The following is a 22,955-nucleotide window of genomic DNA, read 5'->3' on the forward strand; positions in this document are numbered from 1 at the left end:
AATCTCACAAAGTGGTAAGTGGAAGAAGCCACTCACAAGAAAATACCAATTGTGTGAATCTATTTTTTATAAAGTTCCAAATCAGGCAAAACCAAAGTACAGCATTAAAAATCACAGTGATAGTTAATAGAGGGGAAGAAGCAGGGGAAGGAGGTTGGAAGAGGAGAGTCTAGGGGGATTTCTTAGTGCTTGTAATGTTCCATTTCCTGACTTGGGTGGTGGCCATACACAAATGTTTGTTTTCTGATAATTGAGCTGTAAATTTATAGTGCACTTTTCTATCTGTACATTCCACTTCAATTAAAAGAAGGGAAACTAGTTTACTGGATTCATCCACACTCTGATATAAATGGCATATTAAAAAATTCAATATTAAAATCTTAAAACTATTTTAAAATACTATCAATGTATATATGTCAGTTTAAGACGGAAAAAAAAAGAGGAAAAGAAAATCTCTTAGCAAAACAGGAACAGAAGAAAATTTTCTTAACTTCAGATGCAGATTTGCCAAAAATCAATAGTCAGCATCACACATGAAAAAACATTCCCTTTAAACTGGTAAGGGGGGGGCACGCAAGGGGAGTTGATGTCCACCATTACAGCTATTATTCAATATTACCCTGAATTAAAATCCATTCAATAAAGCAGAAAGAGGAAAAAAGAAAGGTATAAAAATTGCAAAGAGAGAGGCAAAACTTAAGTGAGCTCATCTATCTGGAAAAATACATTAAAATTAACAAAACCTCATATTTCATCAAATCTGAAATATCAAGTATAAGACATATCATTATTTTATGTACCGATAGGAAATTTTAAAATATCGTCAAGTAACTGTAAGATATCATCAATTTAAGAATGCATCCCAATTTCAGAAATGTTCAAATGTATACCTTGGAACCAATGAAATACAGTACCATAACAAATTAAAGATTTCAGCAAGGTGTCAGATATAAGAGCAATGTACAAATCCAACAGCTCTCCTATAAGTAGCAATAACCAATTTCAAAATGTAATTTTAAAAAAAGATCCCATTCACAATAGCAATAAAAACTGGAAATAAACCTAACAAGAAATTTAGGAATTCCTACGTCAGGGGTTATCGTATGCAGAAAGTTATAAAATTCAACTGAAGGGATGGAAAAGGGGCATGAATAAATTGATAGGATCATATTGTAAAGATGTCTTTCCTCTCCTAATTAATTTAGGAACTCAGTGTAATACCAATCGAACTCCCAATAGCATTTTTCATGGAACTTGACAAGCTCATTCTAAATTCCTCTGAAGATAAGCAATCACCATCAGCAAAATTTTGAAAAAGCACAACAACAAAGAGGAAAGAACTGCCTCTTAAAATATTAAAATATGTAGGAAAGAATGATGATTTTGCCTACAAAATTAAAATTTTCTGGGAATTCCCTGGCAGTCCAGAGGTTAGGACTTGGTGCTTTCACTGCCAGTGTCCAGGGTCAATCCCTGGTCAGAGAAGTAAGATCCTGCAAGCCTCGTGGCATAGCTGAAAAAAGTAAATAAAATAAATAATAAAAATAAAATTTTCTGTGCCAGAAAAGATATCATAAACAAAATTCAAAAGCAAGTGTCTAAGAGAAAATATTTACAATACATGTAAACTAGAAAAGGATTAAGATCCAAAATATATAAAGAACTTCTATATACCCATAAGCAAAAGACAGAACCCAGTAGGGAGATGGCAAAGGATATGAACAGATAAATCACAGAAGAGGAAATGAACAAGGCTAAGGAACACATGAAAGAAAAACCTTCCTGACTAGGAATCAGGGAAACACAATATAGAACAGTAAGGTACCATTTTCCACCAAGAGACTGGAAATTTCTTATATTTCATTATATAAAGTACTTGGCAAGGATATGGGGAAATACATACTGATGGTCACTGCTAAACAAAACATAATTGTATGCCCATTTTCAAGGGCAAGTTGGCAGTATCTGTTTAAATGTGCACACCACGTAAGCTTGCAACTCTGCTTACTGGAATAACGAGAATTTATAATCTATGTAAAAAAAGATCATATATATCAACCAAATGTGTGTTTGTGTAGATATGTATATATCTATCATTAAAATATAAATAAAAAAACTTAAAAAAAAAAAGCAGGGCTCTAACTTCCAGCTCTACAGGGATTTACTTTGGTTAGCCCAAACGCTATGATGCAGGAAATGGGAATTTTACTTTCTCCACCCTCCTCTATGGAAAAATACTCCAGCCTCCAGCCTAAGGAAGCATTTTGGTTGCTATTCGTTTATCCTAGTTCAAGCGCACCTACTGTGGACTAGGCTTTAACTCCTGACCCGGGGCGGGGTGGGCAACTGTTACAGTCCAGACAATTTCAAAGAATAAAGTATCTTGTAATAAACACTTTAGGACACATACCAGCAAGAAGCTTCTTTGCCACTGAAGGTCCTCTTGTTTCCTGTGGAAATATCTCCTTTGCTACGAAGGGCCTCCTCTCACTCTTTGGTGATGTACTTCGCCATCTCTCTAAGGCCCTTTGGCTACCAATAGGAAATCTGCTCCGAATTTCACTGAAACATTTCTTTGCCTTTTTTGGTGACAGTGTCTTTTCCAGGAGGGATTCCAAAGCCTGCCATGAAACACTTAATCATTCTCTTAGTTTATCTCACAAAAGTCCAACTTTTCAATTATAAAACTGAAAATGGGAACTCCAGAGAAACTCATTATTAAATGGCTATCTCTAATTGTTAATGAAACGTCACTTAATTTTAAAACTTGGTTATTTAGGAATCCAATTAATAAAAGAAATTCTGCATGTTCTTTTACATGTTTAGCTCACTAAAACCAATAGCAAAAAAATAAAGACTATGACCACTCTTAAAGGCATCCAAACTCTAAAATTAAGGATTCCTATTTTAAAAACTAACCACAGTCTTCAGAATATAATCCTATACGCTATATAAGCATTTTAATTCTCAAAGAAAACCTCATAAACTTAAATTATCCTTTAAGTGGGCACACAGACTGTATTTAATGTACATCTTCATAAACTAAAGGAAACTTAGCATGTCCAGTGGCTCTGGTCACTCATCTACCACAACGGGGGGGATCTGTGCCCCTCCACCCCTTCTAAGAGAGGCATGTCCTCTAACAAGTACCCACTCATCACCAGGCAGCAAGGGCCCAGTCTCCCTCCAGTCAGTACAAGTTAAGGACAACTGAACACAGCCAGGGACATTTAGTTCAGATGACAGTAAGGCAATAAGAAAATAATAAGCTATGGGTTGGTGTAGTACACATCAACAAGAAAGAATAAATTTCTTGTGCTACTGGATATTTTCAAATGTAGAGGAGACAAACATTATATTTAAGAAACATTATGTTAAGGCACTCCTGCTTAAAATTTGGGAAAGGGACTATATCTCTTGAGATCCTTTCTAGGATTAGCAAGATATGTCCTCTAAATGAAATCATTTGGCCAATAAATATTTCTTATGGATAAGTTTAAAAAGCACCACATAACTTGATATGCTACCTAAAGGTCTCCATTTGACAATAACATTCCTGATGGTAAGTTCTATACACACGAATATAACCAATGTAAATCACAAACATATTTGCTGGATAATGAAACTGTAAAGGTAGAAGGGGACTTAAAGATCACCAAGGGCTAGTTAATGGTAGAATTGGTCTGTCACTTAGTCTCGAATTCTTCCCACTACAGCCAACAGCTTACTGTGTCACACTAACAGAAAGGCCATCCTTTTATTTGTGGATGAAAATGTGTGGCACAGTGGAAATAACAGTGGCATGGGAGTCAGAAAACAGGCATTGGATTTCCAGCCATCAAGAGAAGTAACTGTGTCACGTCTCTGACCTTTTTTTTTAATCTGTAAAATAATAGTAGTAAAACCTATTGCAAATCACAGCAACGCAGTAAGGATGAAATGACAGCACTCCACAAACTTCAAAGAACTACAAAGATTTAAGGACACAGTGTTTTTGCTGTGTTTGTCACCAATAAAACTAAAAACACTATCCATTCCTGACTAGTACATACCGGTTGTGATTTCCAGAAGGCTCTAGCCATAGCACGAGACTTTAGGCTCTGCTTCCATATATTTTTGTGTTTCTTTTTTTCAAAACTCTATCTAGATTGCACACTGATATTCTAATCTAAGCATTAAACTAAGCAGTGCTTTACTGTTTTCCTTTTGTATGCTAATAAGTTCTTTTGGTCACAGTATGGAACATTCTGTTTAAGTAATGGACCTGGTTAAGAGTTGTTATATGTTCTAGACTCAAGTCACCAATTCTCAAAGCAGTGAAATACAATACAGACTAGACTGTAAAAACAAAATTAAAATGAAGTGCTTCTTCTGCCCTCTGCAAAGCTTGAATTTATTAGGTACCAGCTTTGTCTTGTATTCTCCACGAATCTCAATGAAATTAGGCAATGGTAAACATTACTTCCCTGCTTAGAAACAACGCACTTTAAACAAAAATCGGAGTCAATCTCATACCTCAGTTTGTTGCAGGATATCTATCACCACATCAGGGACAGAAGAATTGGCCTCCAGCTTGGCAGAACAGAGTGAAAGCTGGCGGATGAGACTGCCCAGTTCCTTGCACCAAGTAGGAACTGGGTGCTCCACCCGGTCAGTAAACTGAGTAACAAACATCTGTAAGGCCCGAATGGCTCCTCGATGGGCAGCTGCCAGCCTGGACACTGCCCATGACTGGCAATAAATGAGATGCGAGAGTTATTTCAATACTCACAACTTCTAAACATTAACCCAACCCTTATGAACATTTATAGCCAATCTTCTTTCTATGTAAGAACAACTTCTACTGTAAAAACTTTTTCATAGTAAAGGGAATTGTAAAGCTTAAAGGTTTTCTAATGACAAAGTCTTTTCCCTTTTATGCTCAGTTTCTTATACCAGGAGCAACAACCTATTTTCAGAACCTGTTTCTTGGAAGGTAAGCCCAAATTCAGAATATGTAAGATGCTCACTCCCTAACAGGTTTCTACAAGCACTGAAAATAATATTAGTGCAGAGAACCCGCACATAATACTAACAAAACGCTGGAAATGTAGTTTAGAAGTAGTAAGTATTAATCATAATTAAATTGCATCATACCTTCTTAGTGTGTTTAATTTTATGTGGACTCAATTTATCCAATTCTTCCTGGATTTCTTTAACCTGTTTTGTAAAGGGGAGAGAAATGAAAACTTCGTACCTTTCCACTGATCTTTTCTGTAGAAAAGGATACATTTTCTCTTGTCCAAATATAACCATTATTTTTTTTTTAAATAAATTTATTTATTTATTTTTTGGCTGCATTGGGTCTTCGTTGCTGCGTGCGGGTTTTCTCCAGCTGCGGTGAGCAGGGGCTACTCTGCGTTGCGGTGCGCGGGCTTCTCATTGTGGTGGCTTCTCTTGTTGCGGAGCACGGGCTCTAGGTCCACGGGCTTCAGTAGTTGTGGCTCGTGGGCTCAGTAGTTGCGGCTCGCGGGCTCTAGAGTGCAGGCTCAGTAGTTGTGGCGCACGGGCCTAGTTGCTCTGTGGCATGTGGGATCTTCCCGGACCAGGGCTTGAACCCGTGTCCCCAGCATTGGCAGACGGATTCTTAACCACTGCGCCACCAGGGTAGTCTCAAATATAACCCTATTAATTCAAGTCACTTGAAAATGAAACAAGGCTCTTCATTCATGCACCCCCAAAGTAGCTATTGGTTTCCAGTTCTAGATGGTGACTAGAACACAGGGTTCACCTTCCATCCCTTGGTCCCCAATGTAAGAGGAATTTAACATGAAGGAGTGAAGGTGAAGATGACTCTGGAAAGGTAGGAGAGCCAGATCAGGATGTCTTCAGTGCTGTGGCTAAAGAATTCAGCTTCCACCCTCTAAGTAACAGCGAGCCAATCAAACCTTTCAAGCACAGCTCTGATTCGTGTTTCAGAACAATCTTTATGGCAGCAGCGCAGAGTTAAAAACAAAATGAACCCAACAAGAATACAGAACAAAATCTAACTCAGGCATTATCTTTTAAATGAAAGAGTCCAGTTTTGGGTTCAGCAATAAGGCTAACACGTGAGCTAAGTGGCCAGAAATGAGTTCAAGGCTTACTAATGAGTAAGGCGTTAAAGTTAAAACAAATATTTAACAATTCTATCCACAATGTAAAAAATGTAAATGCCTGCTTATCGGCCACTCAATGTGTCCTGAAAGACACTTAACACATTCTTCACTCTTTACTATTTAGTAAAGACAATTAAACTATTTACTATCTACTAAGCTTCTAGTACACAATAAACATGAGACAGATGGGAAACTAACAAGGTCCCTATCCTTCAAGACTATAAGGTACATTACTGGGGACCACGGGTTTCAGGGTAACTGATCCACTTAAATTTATCTGCAAAAATATGGGCTGTATAAGCATTTTTTTCTGGGGAAAGGACACATAGCTTTTAGTAGATTCTCAAGAGTCTATGACCCCAAAAAGTAAAGAAAAAAACAAAAACAAAAAACCTCCCAGTATTTAAAGAGTTTGGCCAGGGACTTCCCTGGTGGTACAGTGGTTAAGAATCCGCTGGCCAGTGCAGGGGACACGGGTTTGATTCCTGGTCCGGGAAGATCCCACATGCCTCAGAGCAACTAAGCCCATGCACCACAACTACTGAACCTGCACTCTAGAGCCCACAAGCCACAACTACTGAGCCCGTGCGCCACAACTAGTGAAGCCCGTGTGCCTAGAGCCGGTGCTCCACAAGAAGAGAAGCCACTGCAATGAGAAGTCCGTGCACCACAACGAAGAGTAGCCTGCACTCACCACCACGACTAGAGAAAGCCCGCACGCAGCAACGAAGACCCAACACAGCCAAAAATTTTTAAAAAGTAAATAAATAAAACAAATAAATTTATTTAAAAAAAAGAGAAGGCACCGCAATGAGAAGCCTGCGCACCGCAACAAAGAGTAGCCCCTGCTCGCAGCAACTAGAGTAAGCCTGTGAGCAGCAACGAAGACCCAAGGCAGCCAAAAATAAATTTAAAAAATTTTTTAAAAAGATAAAAATAAAATAAAGAGTTTGGCCATATACACATAATACACAAACACACATAAAGGCAGAGGACGAGAAGCAGAATTATTTGTCCACGTGTTCAGGAAATTCGGCCTCACAAACACATCAGAATTCATGTAGGATACTCTGGTGCTGATATTCCTGAGACAAAAGGAAAACAGGAATTCCCTGAGAAGGTCCCCGGTCCCTGAGCCTCCGCACCTGCTGCCGGAGGACGTAGAGCATTCGGGCAGAACGGACGGCCTGCTCCTGCCTCCTGACACGGATTCTCCGCTCTTCATCTGGATCCAAAGCTTCTTCCATGCGATCTGAAAATATTTTTCCCCCAAAAGTGGATTATAAACCACACATTAAAAACTTATAAAAACTTCAATTACTCAAAGAGATAATGAGGTTGACAATCTCTAGTTTTATTAAGAAAAAAAATGAAGCTGTCATAACCAAAAATTTCAGTTTTCATCAGCCAAAAAACTAGGAACCAGCAAGTGGGCCTGTGTCCTGACTCAGAGATGGAAGAGATATGAAGACTAACTAGATCAAGCTCCCCTCCAGGCAGAAATTCCCTGAACCAAATCCCACTGGACAGCCTATTCCACAGTTATGCATCTCTTACTATTTTTAAATTCTTTTGATTGAACCCAAATCTATAATGCTTTCTATTTTTTTTTAAATTAAATTTCTTGGTCGCGTCACGTGGCATGCAGGATCTTCGTTCCCCGACCAGGGATGGAACCCATGCCCCCTGCAGTGGAAGTGCAGGGTCTTAACCACTGGACCGCCAGGGAAGTCCCGTGATTTCTATTTTTTTAAAAAAACATTTATTGACCTATTTTTATGTTTAGCAAGATTTCTTTTGCACTCTCTTATCTTGAACCCAGATGAGAAGTCCTTTCTCCAACATATGAAGACACCAAGGGCTAAAATTATTTGCGTGTCCAAAGTCTTCGTTTATCTGTCAGGAAGCACACCCTCGTACACACTGCTGCTCCACATTTTCAAAAGATTCATTCACAGAAACTGTTTCTGGAAGACTGCCTGAGCAGCTCTGCTCTAAAGGTCCCCTGTACGAGGCCCCATCACCAGAGCAGCGGGCCTCGTGGCTCTGCTCCCCTCGTAGCGTGGTTTCCGCAAACTATGCTGTGGGGTCACGCCGCAGACCGCCACCGAGCGACGTCAGGAGGAACGAGCCACACGCCGCTGCTATTCTGAGGTAGGAACGTTTTCCAGTTGTTCATATTACACAACATACTCTTTATGAAGACCCACCAGAGAAATTTTTTTCCAGCCTCAATACGTGGTATAATTTTTTTCCTTAGACAACTGTCTTTTTCTTTGTAAATTCTGCAATTGATCACATTTTCCTGGTTAGCTGACTGTGAGGAAGCTCAGAAACAAATCTGTAACCCATTCCTAATAAATGTTGTTTTTCCTTTCCTTATTTTTTCCTGTGCCAAAATATCCTCATTTACATATTTTTGTTCTATTTTATTCAATCTGTTTTTGTAAGGCACCTTAAATTCCTTACATAACATGCACACGCGCACATATACATATATTACTTGACTTTATAGTGCAAAAGATCATTATAGACTATGTGTTATCTCAGCACAGTAGCTCCTTTGGATGTTAACTCCCTATTCCTTGCAGTCTGAAAGCTAGGCTTGATCCCCCTACTTGTTAGCTATGGTAACCCCAAATTTTCCATGTGCAATCAATCTTCTACTCCCCAGGGAAATGCAAGGGCATAGGGAACACTGAAAAACTGTAAAGAACAGTATATGAGGATTATACACCTTCCTTTCTACCCTGTGGTCAGATATTTTATACGTATATCCATAACTCCCCATCACTGCTGTGTACTCATCTAAACACTGCCTAAGTTAGAACTGGTTTTAGCTATAATATACAGGTATTATGCTCTTTTCTGAACACATTAAAAATAATTTTTCCAGAAGGACTTCTGGATACAGAAGCAACACATTACAAGATAATCTGCACTCAGGTGCTAGGGGACCTAAGCTTCAGACAACAGGTACTGCAATTACTAGGCGGGGCCCTCAGTCAGTCGACTTACCAAGTACAGCCTAAGGAAAAGGGGCTCTTTCAGGTGCCTCTGCTGGAAAGAGAGGCTAGGGCAGGGCAAACTCGTCAGAAAAAAAGACACTGGTCAAACTCAAAGTCCACCTGTCTTGTCATGAGTGCTCACTCTAGTGACAGAAGGAGAGAATGGAATGTGACGGGGGCAGGGGTCCCGAAGAATGTATTTGGACTATACCCTCTCATAGCATCCTTTCGAAGTCAAGAGTCCAATTTTTCTCACCTTTTTTAGTTAATTCTTCAATTTTATGGATACAACTGCTCAATTCTTTCTGGAGTCGCTGAACTTCCAGCAGGCTTTTGTGTCCGCATAGGCTTTTGTGGTCACCTATCCTAGCATGTGGCTGAAGTCCTGGATCACGAGTGGGTGGCGAATTTGGCATGGTGAGGTCTGACTGTCCTGGGTGAGATGTGTACAGGTATACCTTGGCACCTGAGCTAGAAATTTCTACTTTGGATGGCTGGCGGCTGCCGTGACAGACTTCCCGACTCTTTGATTCCTTCCTTTCCACTCTATGGTCAGATATTTTATGGTTAGAGTGTCCACATTTCTGAAAGATTTGGGGCTGACTTCTGAGATGGTGTTCTTTTATATGTTCTTCAAGTTGTCTTCGTTTTATATCTCTTTTGGCTAGATGGACGGCATAGCTAAGTCTCTCTTCTGATATGACAGAAAATGAAACAGAACTGCTTAGGTCAGGACCGTCTCTAAAACCCGAATCTCTACAATGGTATGACTCATTGTATGAGTGCTTCAGTTTTTCAATTCTAATTCCATGTGGGCAAGAATATCGGATTGCCAAGTTGCTTGAATGTGTAGGAACATTCCTATTAAACCGCAGCTGGTTCTTTAAAAAAAAAAATAAAAGTAAGCACACATTAGAAAAATAACATATTGCATAGTTAGTACGTATCTATAATCAAGTTTCTAACATTTCACCCACACGATTATTAGTGCTAAGAGGTATTTTCCTGTTGTACTGATAGAACCAGCTACTCTCACACACCCTTGAATTAACCACACAACCCTGGTTCTATCCTACCATCACCCAGTCCCCAGTATTATACTTCTGGTTTACTCGTAGCATACTAGCGTCCTCCTCACAAAGTCAACTCAGAAAGCTTCAAACAGAACCAGTAAGTTCCTCAACTGCCCAGTGATGGGCTTCTGCCCTGTATCAAAATGTCAGCCCCAGCAAGTGATCAGCACCATTCATTACGAGCGTTCCTGACGACTGCTCCACAGATGGGCCACACAGAACCTAAGCCACTGGTACCCCTTCCTGAGATTCTTCGTCTGGTGGTTAGACCACATCTCCTATCCTACACCTAGGTGCGTCTTGCTCCAAACAGTCCACTTCACCTTCTTACGCAGGTTTAAGCCCTTGTTAGTTAAAAACATGATAGACACAGGTTTTGTTTTTCACTTAACAAACATAGGCATGTTTCCATACTCCCCCAGTTTTCATTATTTTTCACAGTTGCATTTTCCAAAATCCAATGAATGGCCTTTTCATGCTTAACCTAACTATAACCTTATTATTAAACATTTAGATTGTTTCAGCTTTTCCACTAACAGAAATAGTACTTCAACTAATATTCCCATGCATTTAGTTTTTTTCTGTTTTTAAATTATTTCCTTAGGATAAATTATCTGTTCTGCGATTACTATGTCAAAGGGAGCAAACAATTCTGTGGCTTTGGACCTGTCCATGGCAGGTAAACAGCACTAGGAGAATCCGTGCATGCGAACCCAGTGCCGCCTGTGCTATGATGCCTTATTCTTGAGACGGCTCCCCAACTCTCACAGCACACACAGGAACATGTGTTTATACAATCATGTGTATGAAGAGTTAGTTTAAACTAACCCAGTGTGATAAAACTTCAGGAAAGTATTTTAGGGAAAAAAAGTAGAGATGAGAGAGAAAAAAAAAAATTACCATCTGAAAGGTGCACAGAATGAGGAACAATACTTGGAACTTATGGCCTTATTGGAGAAATCTTCCCCAAAAGTAAAAATAACCTAAAATACCTAGGGGATTTCATATAAGTACTAGAAAAAAAAAAAAAAATGAATGAATGAATTCCTCTTTAACCTGGGTGTAGGGAAAGGCTTTCTAACTGTGACTCAAAATCCATATGCAATAAAAGAGTGATAATTTTTACTACATTAAAATAAAAATTTTTTAAACTACTTGTTTTTTATGGTTTAAAAACACCATAAACAAAGTCAAAGAACTGAAAAACTGGAAGAAAAATATTTGTAAATTGAGATGAAAAAAGACCAAAACTCAGTAGAAAATGGTGAAAACACATGAACAGACAACTAACAACAACAAAAGAAACATGGCCCTTAAATATATGAAAAGTTCGTCAAGTTCATAAAAACACAAATTAAAAATACACTGAGACAGCAACAGATCAGCAAAAATTAAGAGATATAACAACACATGCTGTTGGCAAGACTGGGAAAACAGGCCTTCTCACAGGATGCTGGTGGGAGCGCAACCCTCAGAGACGGGACTCCGGCAACAGCAAACAAAACCACACATGCGTTTGCCTTTTGACCGAGCAGTCTCACTTCCAGGAATTTATCCTGACGATACACCCCCAACAATACATATGCACAGGGTTACTCAGTGCTCTATTGTAACTGCCAAGTATTGGAATTGACCTAAATGCTTATGTAGAAGCGTGTCTCAAACTGTGCTATATCCTGGACTTCTCTGGTGGCGCAGTAGTTAAGAATCCGCCTGCCAATGCAGGGGACACGGGTCCGAGCCCTGGTCCAGGAAGATCCCACATGTCGCAGAGCAACTAGGCCTGTGTGCCACAACTACTGAGCCTGTGCTCTAGAGCCCTCAAGCCACAACTACTGAGTCCGTGTGCCACAACTACTGAAGCCCGCGTGCCTAGAGCCCGTGCTCCGCAACAAGAGAAGCCACCATAGTGAGAAGCCTGTGCACCGCAACGAAGAGTAGCTCCCACTCGCTGCAACTAAAAGCCCGCACTCAGCAACAAAGACCCAACGCAGCCATAAATAAATAAATAAAATAAAACCAAAGAAACTATGCTACATCCACACAGAGGAGTACTATGAAGATGTTAAGAAGAATGAGGAAGGTGTGTATGAACTCACGTGGAGGGATTTCTCAGATATGCTGTTCAGTGAAAAGAGCAAAGTGCAAAAAAGAGTATCTGTAATATTCCACCCTTCAAAAAAGGGGAGAAGTACTTCATGAGAAAGCACACACACATCTGATCACTTGTGCAGAAAGAAACACAGGGAAGAAAAATCAGAGACTAATAAGATTAGGTATCTACGGGGTGCGGGTAGGAATGGGGTGGAAAGGATAGAGGGAATGGGGTGGAAAGGATAGAGGGAATGGGGTGGAAAGGATAGAGGGAATGGGGTGGAAAGGATAGAGGGAATGGGGTGGAAAGGATAGAGGGAATGGGGTGGAAAGGATAGAGGGAATGGGGTGGAAAGGATAGAGGGAATGGGGTGGAAAGGATAGAGGGAATGGGGTGGAAAGGATAGAGGGAATGGGGTGGAAAGGATAGAGGGAATGGGGTGGAAAGGATAGAGGGAATGGGGGGGGCGGGGGGGGCGCTAATACTTCACTGAATGTTCCTTTTGCACACGTTTGTTTGGAACCACGTGAATGTTTCCCACATACTAGAGAGACAGGAAGGAAGAGAAGAAGGGAGGGAGAAAGGGAGGAAGATAGTAAATAAAATTCATACGGATGAAGGAAAACCCTAAAAATAAATACTAACAGAAACCAACGAACCAAAATGAAGTTCAGATGACTAACATAACCACACTAAAAAGTGAAGGTTAAAAAAAAAAAATCAATCCAATTAACTTTTGAACATAGCATTTGGACTATATGCCCTCAGGCTAAAGACAAAAAGTTCTCTAAACAAATACTGAACTCTAATTTATAGGGTTCTTTTTTTGCGGAGGCATGGATTGCAATTCTCAAACAGTTTTGTACATTCTAGGATTGAGCAAATGAGTACGCATACTGTGGATAACCGGAGACTGGTTTCACACTGTGGAATATGGGAGTTACAAATGGGAAGTGTTGGATTGGACTGGAGACAGCTGTGTGAACTCATGGGTTTAATATGGACAGATAGGCAGATAGACAAACAGACACATGGAAAGGGAGGAAAGAATGGAGTAAGAGAGAGGAGGGGGGAAGGAAGAAGTGCAGATCTGCATACGAATGTGTATACAGGCACACAAGTATATACATCTACTTCCCAGTTATGTCCTCTGAGAGGGCATATGAGAGAAACACTGACATCCGAGAACCAATGAGCATATCAAGTACCCGGACACTGATTCCTAAAATCCATTCTCCACCAAAGGGATGAAGTCTCCTTTGATAAATGGCTGATTCTAGGGCTGGGACAGGGGAAAATTATGCTGAGCCTGGAATATCTTTTTATAGCAAAAAGTGGTCAAAGATTGATGGAAACGTGAAAGGGACACTGGAATCAGCTTGAAGTGACTCTCATTTCACTGGCCAAATCAGAGACCATTTGAATATCATACTGAATTAAGTAACAATCTAAAAGTCTATTCTGATATAAATAAATAAATAAGTCACCACTTGCCTACCATCATAATAAAAATTTGATTCCGGCAAAAATCATCAATGAGCTCTTCTCCGGTTATCACAGCGCGAGGGACCACGAGCAGCAAAGTCTCCTGAGACACCCTCTACGAGGCGGTGCAGGAAGTCCTGCACGGGAACCAGCGCAAACGCTGGAAGTTTCTGGAGACGGTGGAGCTGCAGATCAGCCTGAAGAACATGACCCTCAGAAGGACAAACGCTTCTCAGGCACCGTCAGGCTTAAGTCCACTCCCTGCCCCAAGTTTTCCGTATGTGTTCTGGGGGGCCAGCAGCACCGTGATGAGGCCAAGGCTGCGGATATCCCCCACGTGGACGTCGAGGCCCTGAAGAAACTCAACAAGAATAAGAAACTGGTCAAGAAGCTGGCCAAGAAGTATGATGCCTTCTTGGCTTCAGAGTCTATGATCAAGCAGATCCCACGAATCCTGGGCCCAGGCCTGAATAAGGCTGGCAAGTTCCCTTCCTTGCTGACCCACAATGAGAACATGGTGGCCAAAGTTGATGAAGTGAAGTCCACAATCAAGTTCCAGATGAAGAAGGTACCGTGTCTGGCAGTGGCTGCTGGCCACATGAAAATGACAGATGATGAGCTTGCATACAACATCCACTTAGCTGTCAACTTCCTGGTGTCATTGCTCAAGAAAAACTGGCAGAACGTTCAGGCTTTGTACATTAAGAGCACCATGGGCAAGCCCCAGCGCCTGTACTAAGGCACAGCTTAGTAAACCATACTCCCACCATTAAAAAGAAAAAAAAAAATCATCAGTGAATGCTAAACTAGCAAATGAAGTTTGGGGAATAAAAGGATATTAACAGAGTCTCAAAGACAGATACTCCAATTACAAAAGGCAAAAGAGTAACTTCACAATGGAAAACTTGGCAGACACCACCTTAATCAAATAATTAAAGTTAACATTGTCAGTAATGGGACTAAACCGACAGCGTGTACCTCCTGATATGATGCACTGAGGAGAACTCAGCATCACCTTGGTGGTTTTCCCACCGCAAGTGCATAACCTGAACGTAATTATAAGAAAATTTCAGACAAACCCAAAATGAGAGGAAATCCTCAAATAACAAGCCCGTATTTTTCAAAAATGTCAATGTTATGAAATACAAAGACAGACTCAAAAATCGTTCAGATTAAAGGAAACTAAAGAAACATGACAACGAAACTCATGATCTTAGATTTTCTTTCACTATGAAGGACATTATTGGAACAATTAACAAAATCTCAGTGAGGTCTGTAGGTTACATGATAGCATCATTTGATGTTAATTTCCTGATTTTGATCACTGTACCATGATTATACAAGCAAAAGAATCCGCCTGCCAGTGCAGGGGACGCGGGTTTGAGCCCTGGTCCGGGAAGATCCCACATGCCGTGGGGTAACTAAGCCCATGAGCCACAACTACTGAGCCTGCGCTCTAGAGCCCACGAGTCACTACTGAAGCCTGTGAGCCTACAGCCCATGCTCCGCAACAAGAGAAGCCACCGCAATGAGAAGCCCGTGCACCGCAAGGAAGAGTAGCCCCCACTCGCCTCAACTAGAGAAAGCCCGCACGCAGCAACGAAGACCCAACACAGCCAAAAAAAAAAAGAATAAAAAAAAAAAAAAAAAGTACTTAGGGGCAAAAGGGCATCATGTTTGTAACTTAACCAGTTTAGAAAATAATTTTGTGTGTGTGTGTGTGTGTGTGTGTGTAGCGAGACAGAGAGAAAAAAAAGGAAGGAGGGAGAGACAGAGGGAGGGAAAATGTAATAAAATGCTAACATTTGGGGAATCTGGGAGAAGAGTATCCAGGAATTCTGTGTACTATTCTTGCAGCTTTTCTGTCAGTCTGAAATTATGTGAAAATTTAAAAAAAGTTTTTCTTTGAGATATTACTATACACCCACCAGAATGGTGTAATTAAAAAATATATATAATTTAAAAACACCAGCAAATTCTGGCAAAGATGTGGAGCAACTGGAGCTCTCATTCATTACTGGTAGGAAAATAAAATGGTACAACCACTTTGGAAAAGGGTCTGTTGGTTTGTTAAAAAACTAAACATACACCTACCCTATGACCCAGCAATTTTACTTCCAGGTATTTACCCAAGAGAAATGAAAACATGTTTACAAAAAGATCTGTACAAGAATGTTCATAGCCGTTTCATTCATAGTAACCCAAACAGCCCAGGTGTCCATCAACTGGAGAATGAATAAACAGTGGTACACATTTACTATGGAACACTACTCAGTATTCAAAAGTAACAAACTACTGATACATGCAGCAAGGTGAATGAATCTCAGAAATATTACACCAAATCTCAGAAACATTATACCCAGTGAAAGAAGCCTCACACAAAAGAGTACATAGGGGCTTCCCTGGTGGCGCAGTGGTTGAGAATCTGCCTGCCAATGCAGGGGACACGGGTTCGAGCCCTGGTCTGGGAAGATCCCACATGCCGCGGAGCAACTAGGCCCGTGAGCCACAATTACTGAGCCTGCGCGTCTGGAGCCTGTGCTCTGCAACAAGAGAGGCCGCGATAGTGAGAGGCCCGCGCACCGCGATGAAGAGTGGCCCCCACTTGCCGCGACTAGAGAAAGCCCTCGCACAGAAACGAAGACCCAACACAGCCATAAATAAATAAATAAAATTAAAAAAAAAAAAAAAAAAACCAATTGTTTAAAAAAAAAAGAGTACATAGTATATGACTCTGCTTACATGAAGTTCTAGAACAAAGAAAACTAATCTATGTTGAAAAAAAATCAGAATAGTGGTTGCCTGTGGAGGCTTGGGGTGGGACTGACTAGGAAGGGGCACGAGAGAACTTTCTGGGGTAATGTAAATGATCTGTATCCTGATAGTGGTATGAGTTATACATGTGTATACACTTGTCAAAACTCAGCAAATGTAACAAGATGTATACATTTCAGTGTATTTGTTGCAGATGTAAAATGTACATCAAAAGAAAAAAATGGTAAACAAAGAATGAATTCTAGGGGGCTTCCCTGGCGGTCCAGTGGTTAAGACTTTGCCTTCCAGTGCAGGGGGTGTGGGTTCAATCCCTGGTCAGGGAGCTAAGATCCCACATGCCTCGGGCCAAAAAACCAAAGCACAGAACAGAAGCAATATTGTAACAAATTCAATAAAGACCATTTAAAAATGATCCACATCAAAAACAAAAAAAAATCTTTAAAAAAGAATGAATTCTAGTATATGATACGCATGCTCAAGTATTCAGGGTACTCAGGGTCTGCAATTTATTTATTTATTTTATTTTTATTTTATTTATTTATTTTTGGCTGTGTTGGGCGTTCGTTGCTGCACGCGGGCTTTCTGTAGTTGCGGCGAGCAGGGGCTACTCTTCTTTGCAGTGCGCGGGCTTCTCATTGCGGTGGCTTCTCTTGTTGCAAAGCACGGGCTCTAGGTATGTGGGCTTCACTAGTTGTGGCACGCGGGCTCAGTAGTTGTGGCTCGCGGGCTCTAGAGCGCAGGCTCAGTAGTTGTGGTGCACGGGCTTAGTTGCTCCATGGCATGCGGGATCTTCCCAGGCCAGGGCTGAACCCATGTCCTCTGCCTTGGCAGGCAGATTCTTATCCACTGCGCCACCAGGGAAGCCCCTGCAATTTATTTTGATCTGAGTCCAAAAGTATGAGGGATTGATGAATGGATTCTAGAGGGATGGACTGAAGGACAGATATGCAATGGAACAAACACGTGAAATAGTAATGGAATCTACAGGTTCACTGTAAAATTCTGTTTGTTGTATGTTTGAAGATTTGCGTAAATACAGTGCTGAGGGAAAAGACATTTTGGGGACAACTGGGTGAAGCTGAATGAAGACTGGTTATTAGATAATATTAGGGAATTATTTTTTGTCCATTTTCTTAGGTGTGATAATGGTTAAATCTAAAAGGTGATTTAAAACGTGTTCATTGTCCTTTTCTTTGTCTGAAATGTTTCATAACAAAACTCTGAAGAGAAAAATGAAACGACACTACCTGGGTCTGAAGTTTCCTGGGGTCACTCCTCCCATCCAGTTGGACACTAGATGCTAGATGAACACAGGCTGAGGCTGGTCTGCCCGATCCCATCACGTCAGAAAGTGCAGCACAAGAGTGAAAGCTCAGTCATCAGCCAACAGTTCTCTCCTAAAATCGTTGCCTAAAATAAAAGAAAGTACTTTCAGACCAACTGTATTCAAACAAAAGGAAAGAATAAGTAAAACACAATGCCATGCTCATGTAACAATATTCTAGTAGTCCCCAGCCCCCTCATACTACAGAGTGAATGCTTAAGGACAGGTATATGATAGTTTCTTCCACTTACTAAAGCAACTACACTTTTGAAATTCTACCTTCCAAGCGAATAGGGGACACACTAGCTTAATGACTATCTCTTGAGCCCTTTTCATTCCAAATTTCACATCTCAAAGGTTGCCGATAAGACATTATTCCAAAGACAGAGCTCTGCTATGGCCAACAAGCACTTTCCCACAAGGAAGTTTTACAGATATACAGCGTACATTAATAAATCCTAACAACTAACCAAAAAGCAGTACGCTTCACTCTTCTAGGTAGCTCAAAAGGACATAACTCTGAATGACTCTAAGTAAACCTGTGGCATCGGAGTATGTAGACTGACGCCAGGAACTGCCATTAACTAGCTGAATGACCTCTGTACATCTTCAATTTCCCCCAAACTCCCCCCACCCTATATTCACATACAGTGTCTAACAGATGAGAGCGTTTGGTAAACTACACACGCATCAGTGCTTCTCCCTATTCTGAATGCCTCCTCATATGCACTACTGCCCCTGCACTCACACACTTGCTCATGTCGTTATTTACCTATTTCACAGGTATCTGTCTCATCTTCCCAGCTAGACAAGGTTCCTGGAGGGTTAGGGCCTTGTCTTGCTCTTCTCTGAGATTCTCCACAACAGTGCTTTGAGCATAGTGGACAATTTAACTCAACATTTGTCGAATTAAGCAGATCTTCCATAAACCAACTAGTGTTAACTGCATGGGGGAGCTTGTCCTCTCAAAGAATCCCATAGGAAATCAACTGGGAAATTCAGGTTTTTTTAAGAGATCCCTAATTTAAGCTTTTGAATAAACTCAAGGATTGTAGACTGGATTTGCTTAAAGACTGACACATCTGTAGAAGTATAAAGATTCCTTATTTCTAAGGCTGTAGAGACATGATCAAAAGCGAAGGTGGGAGGAGGCACCCGAGTGAGGCAATCCCAACTGGCTTGACATCTCCACAGCCCAGGGGCCGGAGCCGCAGAATGAAGGAGCCTGCAGAATTGGGGCCTGGGCATCTGCGGCTTGTACGTGGTCAGTACTTTCCCCCTGGATGCCAAAGGCCTAACAGTCCGTTCTCCAACAGGAAGAAGCCAGGTGATCCCCACAGTTCCAGGATACCTCGAGTGACGCTACACACACACACAAGCACATACACACACAAAGTCCAGGGACACCCACCCCGAACCGTTCCCCTATACAAAGTCCTGGGACACCCCTCTCCTTGCAACCTGTCCCTTTCCCATTGTGCCCGGAAACCTCCCAATGTGTTATCCCATATACAGTGAGGCATCTCCACGAAGTATCTCTCTCCCCAATCCTGAGACACCCTTACGGCCTGTGCCTTCATCCATAACCCAGAACAAATCTCCCCCCAACCTGTTCCCTCCCAAAGAGCCCCAGGGTCCCCCAACTTGTTCCCTATATATACTACTGGAATGCACCCCTCAATCTGTCCTCCCCCTCACAATCTTCTCCCAAATTGTTCCCCCTCCCTCTGATTCTAGACCCTCCTGCAGCCTGTCTCCTCCCACCCTGCTGTGCATGATCTCTCAAGTGGCCAACGCCTGCCTCCTCCCTTGAAAACGGAGGCACTTCCTCGTCTTCATTCACCCCCGCAGCCGTGCCTGTCCTGGACACCCCTGGCACGTTCTCAGAGTCCGGTTCTTCCCCCGCAGACCTTGGGCAGCTCCATAACCTGGTCCCATGCCCACAGGTGTAAGACACCCACCCCGGCAGCCCCAGGACACTTCTACCTCCTGTCTCCCGCCCTGGAGCCCTGGGGCCCTCTGCGGACGGCCTCCTCCCCGTCGTGAGGCCGGAGACAGCCGCACTGGGTTCTTCTCCTGCAGACCCAGTCACCCACACTGCGGCAGGCCGGCGCCCCGCCGTGGGAACTCCTACAGCTGCAAGCACCCCCAAAGACAGAGGTACCCTCACAGCCCCAGGGATGGCTCCGTCGGCTCTCCTTCTCCATAGGCCTGCAACGCCTTCAGAGTCAGTGTCCCCGTCCGCAGGTCCTGAAGCCCTGACAGCAGTGGGCACCTCAGTCGCCTGTCCCCTTCCCCATACCCCTAAGCCATCCCCAGAGCTGGCATCACCCACCAGCGGCCCAGGGGCCACAGCAGCTGTGGACACCCCTGCAGTCAGAGGTACTCCTGCAGTCTGTCCCCTCCCTGGCAAGCGTGAGAAACCCCCAGAGCCAGTCTCCACCCCCAGGGGACCAGGTACCCGAGGAGCCGTGGGCACCTCAGCAGCCACAGGAACCCTAGCACTCTGTCTCTTTCCCCATGATCTTGGGGAAGCCTCACAACCAGTATCCTCTCCCACAGACCACAGCTCCCGGGGAGCCATAGGTACCCCTGAAGCCAAGGGTATCCTGGCAGTACGAACCTCTCCCCACAGGTTCAAGTCATCCCTGGAGCCGCCTTCCTGACACACAGAGCCAGGCACCCACACAGCGGCAGGCACCCTGGCAGGTACGCTTCCAGACCCAGAGGTACACACAGCTGTGGGTGCCCCTGCTGGAGCACTCCTGTGCTTGGTCACACCTGCTGCCTCTGGCGACCCCACTGCCTCAGAGAGCCCCGCGGCCTGTCTTCTCATGCAGAGACACGAGGCATCCCCACAGACAGCCTCCTGATCCACAGACCCGGGTCCCCCTAAAGCTGCAGGCACCGGAGCCTCTGGCCCCCCCAGAGCCCGCCTCCTTTCCCACAGACTCAAGACATTCCCACCGCAGGTCTCCTCCCTGACAGCCCCCGGCACTGCATCAGCCGGGGGCACCCCCAGAGCCTGCTGCCTAGCCCACAGGCCTGTAACACCACCGCCGCTAGTCCGTTCTCCCACGGCTCCCGCTACCACCGGAGCCTGGGACACCCTCACAGGCTGTTCCATTCCCCACGGACCCCGGACACTCCCACAGCCTGTCTCTGGCCCCAGAGCCCTAGGTACTCCCATAGGCTGTCCTATGTCCCACAGGCCTGGAGCGCCCCCAGGACCTGCCTCCTGCTCATCAGGACCAGACACCTCTGCAGGCTGTGCAGCTTCCCGGGACCTGGAGTCGCCCCCAGAGCCTGTCTCCACCCATACAGCCTGCCCCCTCTCCCCAAATCCTGGCTCACCCCGACATCTCGTTCCCACTCCAATCGCACAAGGCACCCCTATGGGCTGTCCGGTGCCCCACAGGCCAGGGAGAAGCCCGGCGTCTGTCTCCTCCACGGCTTGTCTCCTCCGCCACGCGGCTGGGGCACCCACAAAGGGAGTTTCCTCCCGCGCAGCTCTGGGCACCCCTGCGGTCCACCCCCTGCCCCCTAAGCCTGGGGTATCCCCAAAGACAGACACCTGCGCTGCCTGCTCCCTTCCCCGCAGACCTGGAGCAGCCCCGCCGCCGGGCTCTCCCTCCACAGCTCTAGGTACCTCCACAGCCTCAGGCCACCCCACAGTGGCCCCGGGAACCCCCCCAGTCGGCCCTTTTCCCCAAGAGCCCAGGGCAACCCCATAGCCTATCCCCTCCACGGGCCCAGGCACCGCCACGGCTTGTCTTCTCCCCCACTGGTGTGGGGCAATCCCAGAACTTGCCTCCAGAGTCCCAGGCACAGCCACAGGTGGCATCCTCACAGCCTGGCCCTGCCCACACAAACCTGAGGCCCTCTCACAGCCTGCCCCTAGGTCTGGAGCTATGGCTACTCCTGCGGCCCGGGGGACTGTTCTGGCCTGTCCTTTCACCCACGGTCCGGTGAGACCACCACGGCTGGTCTCTACCCACGAAGCCCGTCCAGGAACCCCCCTTTCAACCGGCCCTTCTCCTGCAGGCACGGGATGGAGCTCGACTCTGCTTCCTTCCCCACATCCTGAAGCTGCCCTCATAGCCTGCACCTTCAACCACAGTTCCAGAATGCTCTCATGCCCCGTAGATCCCGGACAACCTTTTCTCTCACAGCCCCGGGGGCTCCTATAAGACGTCTCCTCCTCCTCCCCAGTGCCAGTCACCCACACAGAGCCGACAGGCCCCACCACCTGGGGTTCCCCCACTGCCCCGTTCACCCACACAGTCCCAAGGTCCCTTGCAGCCTCCATCGAGCCTGCCGTGGCAGGTGTCCCCCCAGCCTCGTTCGCCCCGGCGGCCTGGGCTGTTCCCGCTACAGGTCTTCTCCCCCATGGCCGCCGACAGTCCTGCAGCCTTTCCGCACTCACACAGCGCGTCCCCCGAACCGAGGACCTCGCCCGGCGCCTCCCTCCACGGCCTCGGGACGTCCCTGCACCCCGTCTCTTCCACGGCCGCCGCACTCCGCGCCCGGACCTGCTGGGCCCCACGCAGCGGCCCGGCGTCTCCGCCGCTAGCTCGCCCCCGCGCAGCCCCGGCAAGACCCCTGGGCCAGCCGCCCCACTCATCGCTCCAGGACGACTCCCGCCTTCCCAGCGCAGCCCCGGGGCACTTTCTGTCTCAGCACCGGCTCCCAGGGCGGCTCCACGCACGCACTCACACACTCAGCTCCAGCCCTCGGAGCCTTCCTCCCTCCCAGCCCCCTACCCCCGCCCAGTCCCGGACGCCCGCCCCCCGGTCCCAGGGCCCCACTAAAGCCTCGGCAGGAGAAAAGGTAATTAGGCCCGACGAGCGGCAGGATCTAAGCTCGGTCAAAGTCTCCTCTCCCGCAGATCCATGACTCCTAACGCGGCTTCCCACAATCCCCCCAGCTCCGGCCAGAGCCCACCTGGTCTGGGGCGCGGCGCGCCTACCAGAAAGCGGGCTGGGGGCCGCAACTAGGCCTCGCTTCCGGCCGCTCGCCCAGTCGCCATGGCAACGGGCGCAGGGCGGCTTGGGAGCC

The 22,955-nt window shown here is 44.8% G+C and overlaps 2 protein-coding genes and 1 pseudogene across 4 annotated transcripts in view; 1 reads left to right on the forward strand and 2 right to left on the reverse strand.

Moving 5' to 3' along the window:
- Window positions 1-17,961, reverse strand: part of KIAA0753 (KIAA0753 ortholog) — a 55,742-nt gene extending 37,781 nt beyond the window's left edge. For 2 of the 3 annotated variants that reach the window (XM_007177396.3, XM_007177395.3), the window contains exons 1-6: window positions 17,821-17,961; window positions 9,402-10,026; window positions 7,283-7,389; window positions 5,137-5,199; window positions 4,516-4,731; window positions 2,411-2,621 (exon numbers count right to left, since the gene is read on the reverse strand). In XM_007177396.3, the coding sequence (XP_007177458.1) occupies window positions 2,411-2,621; window positions 4,516-4,731; window positions 5,137-5,199; window positions 7,283-7,389; window positions 9,402-10,026; window positions 17,821-17,913 (1,315 nt within the window). In that variant the 5' untranslated portion in view covers window positions 17,914-17,961. Of the gene's footprint in view, window positions 1-2,410; window positions 2,622-4,515; window positions 4,732-5,136; window positions 5,200-7,282; window positions 7,390-9,401; window positions 10,027-13,811; window positions 13,944-17,820 lie in introns of those variants that run through there. The other variant, XM_007177397.3, reaches the window with a different exon arrangement.
- Window positions 13,849-14,559, forward strand: LOC102999365 (60S ribosomal protein L10a-like; annotated as a pseudogene).
- A 1,584-nt stretch (window positions 17,962-19,545) lies between the features above and the next one.
- Window positions 19,546-22,641, reverse strand: LOC130705888 (collagen alpha-2(I) chain). Its single transcript, XM_057535901.1, has one exon. The coding sequence runs from the start codon at window positions 22,519-22,521 to the stop codon at window positions 19,558-19,560; it is 2,964 nt and encodes a 987-aa protein (XP_057391884.1). The 5' UTR covers window positions 22,522-22,641; the 3' UTR covers window positions 19,546-19,557.
- Window positions 22,642-22,955: the final 314 nt, after the last annotated feature.

Source organism: Balaenoptera acutorostrata, chromosome 20, assembly GCF_949987535.1.
Source record: "Balaenoptera acutorostrata chromosome 20, mBalAcu1.1, whole genome shotgun sequence".
In the NCBI taxonomy this organism is placed as follows: Eukaryota; Metazoa; Chordata; class Mammalia; order Artiodactyla; family Balaenopteridae; genus Balaenoptera; species Balaenoptera acutorostrata.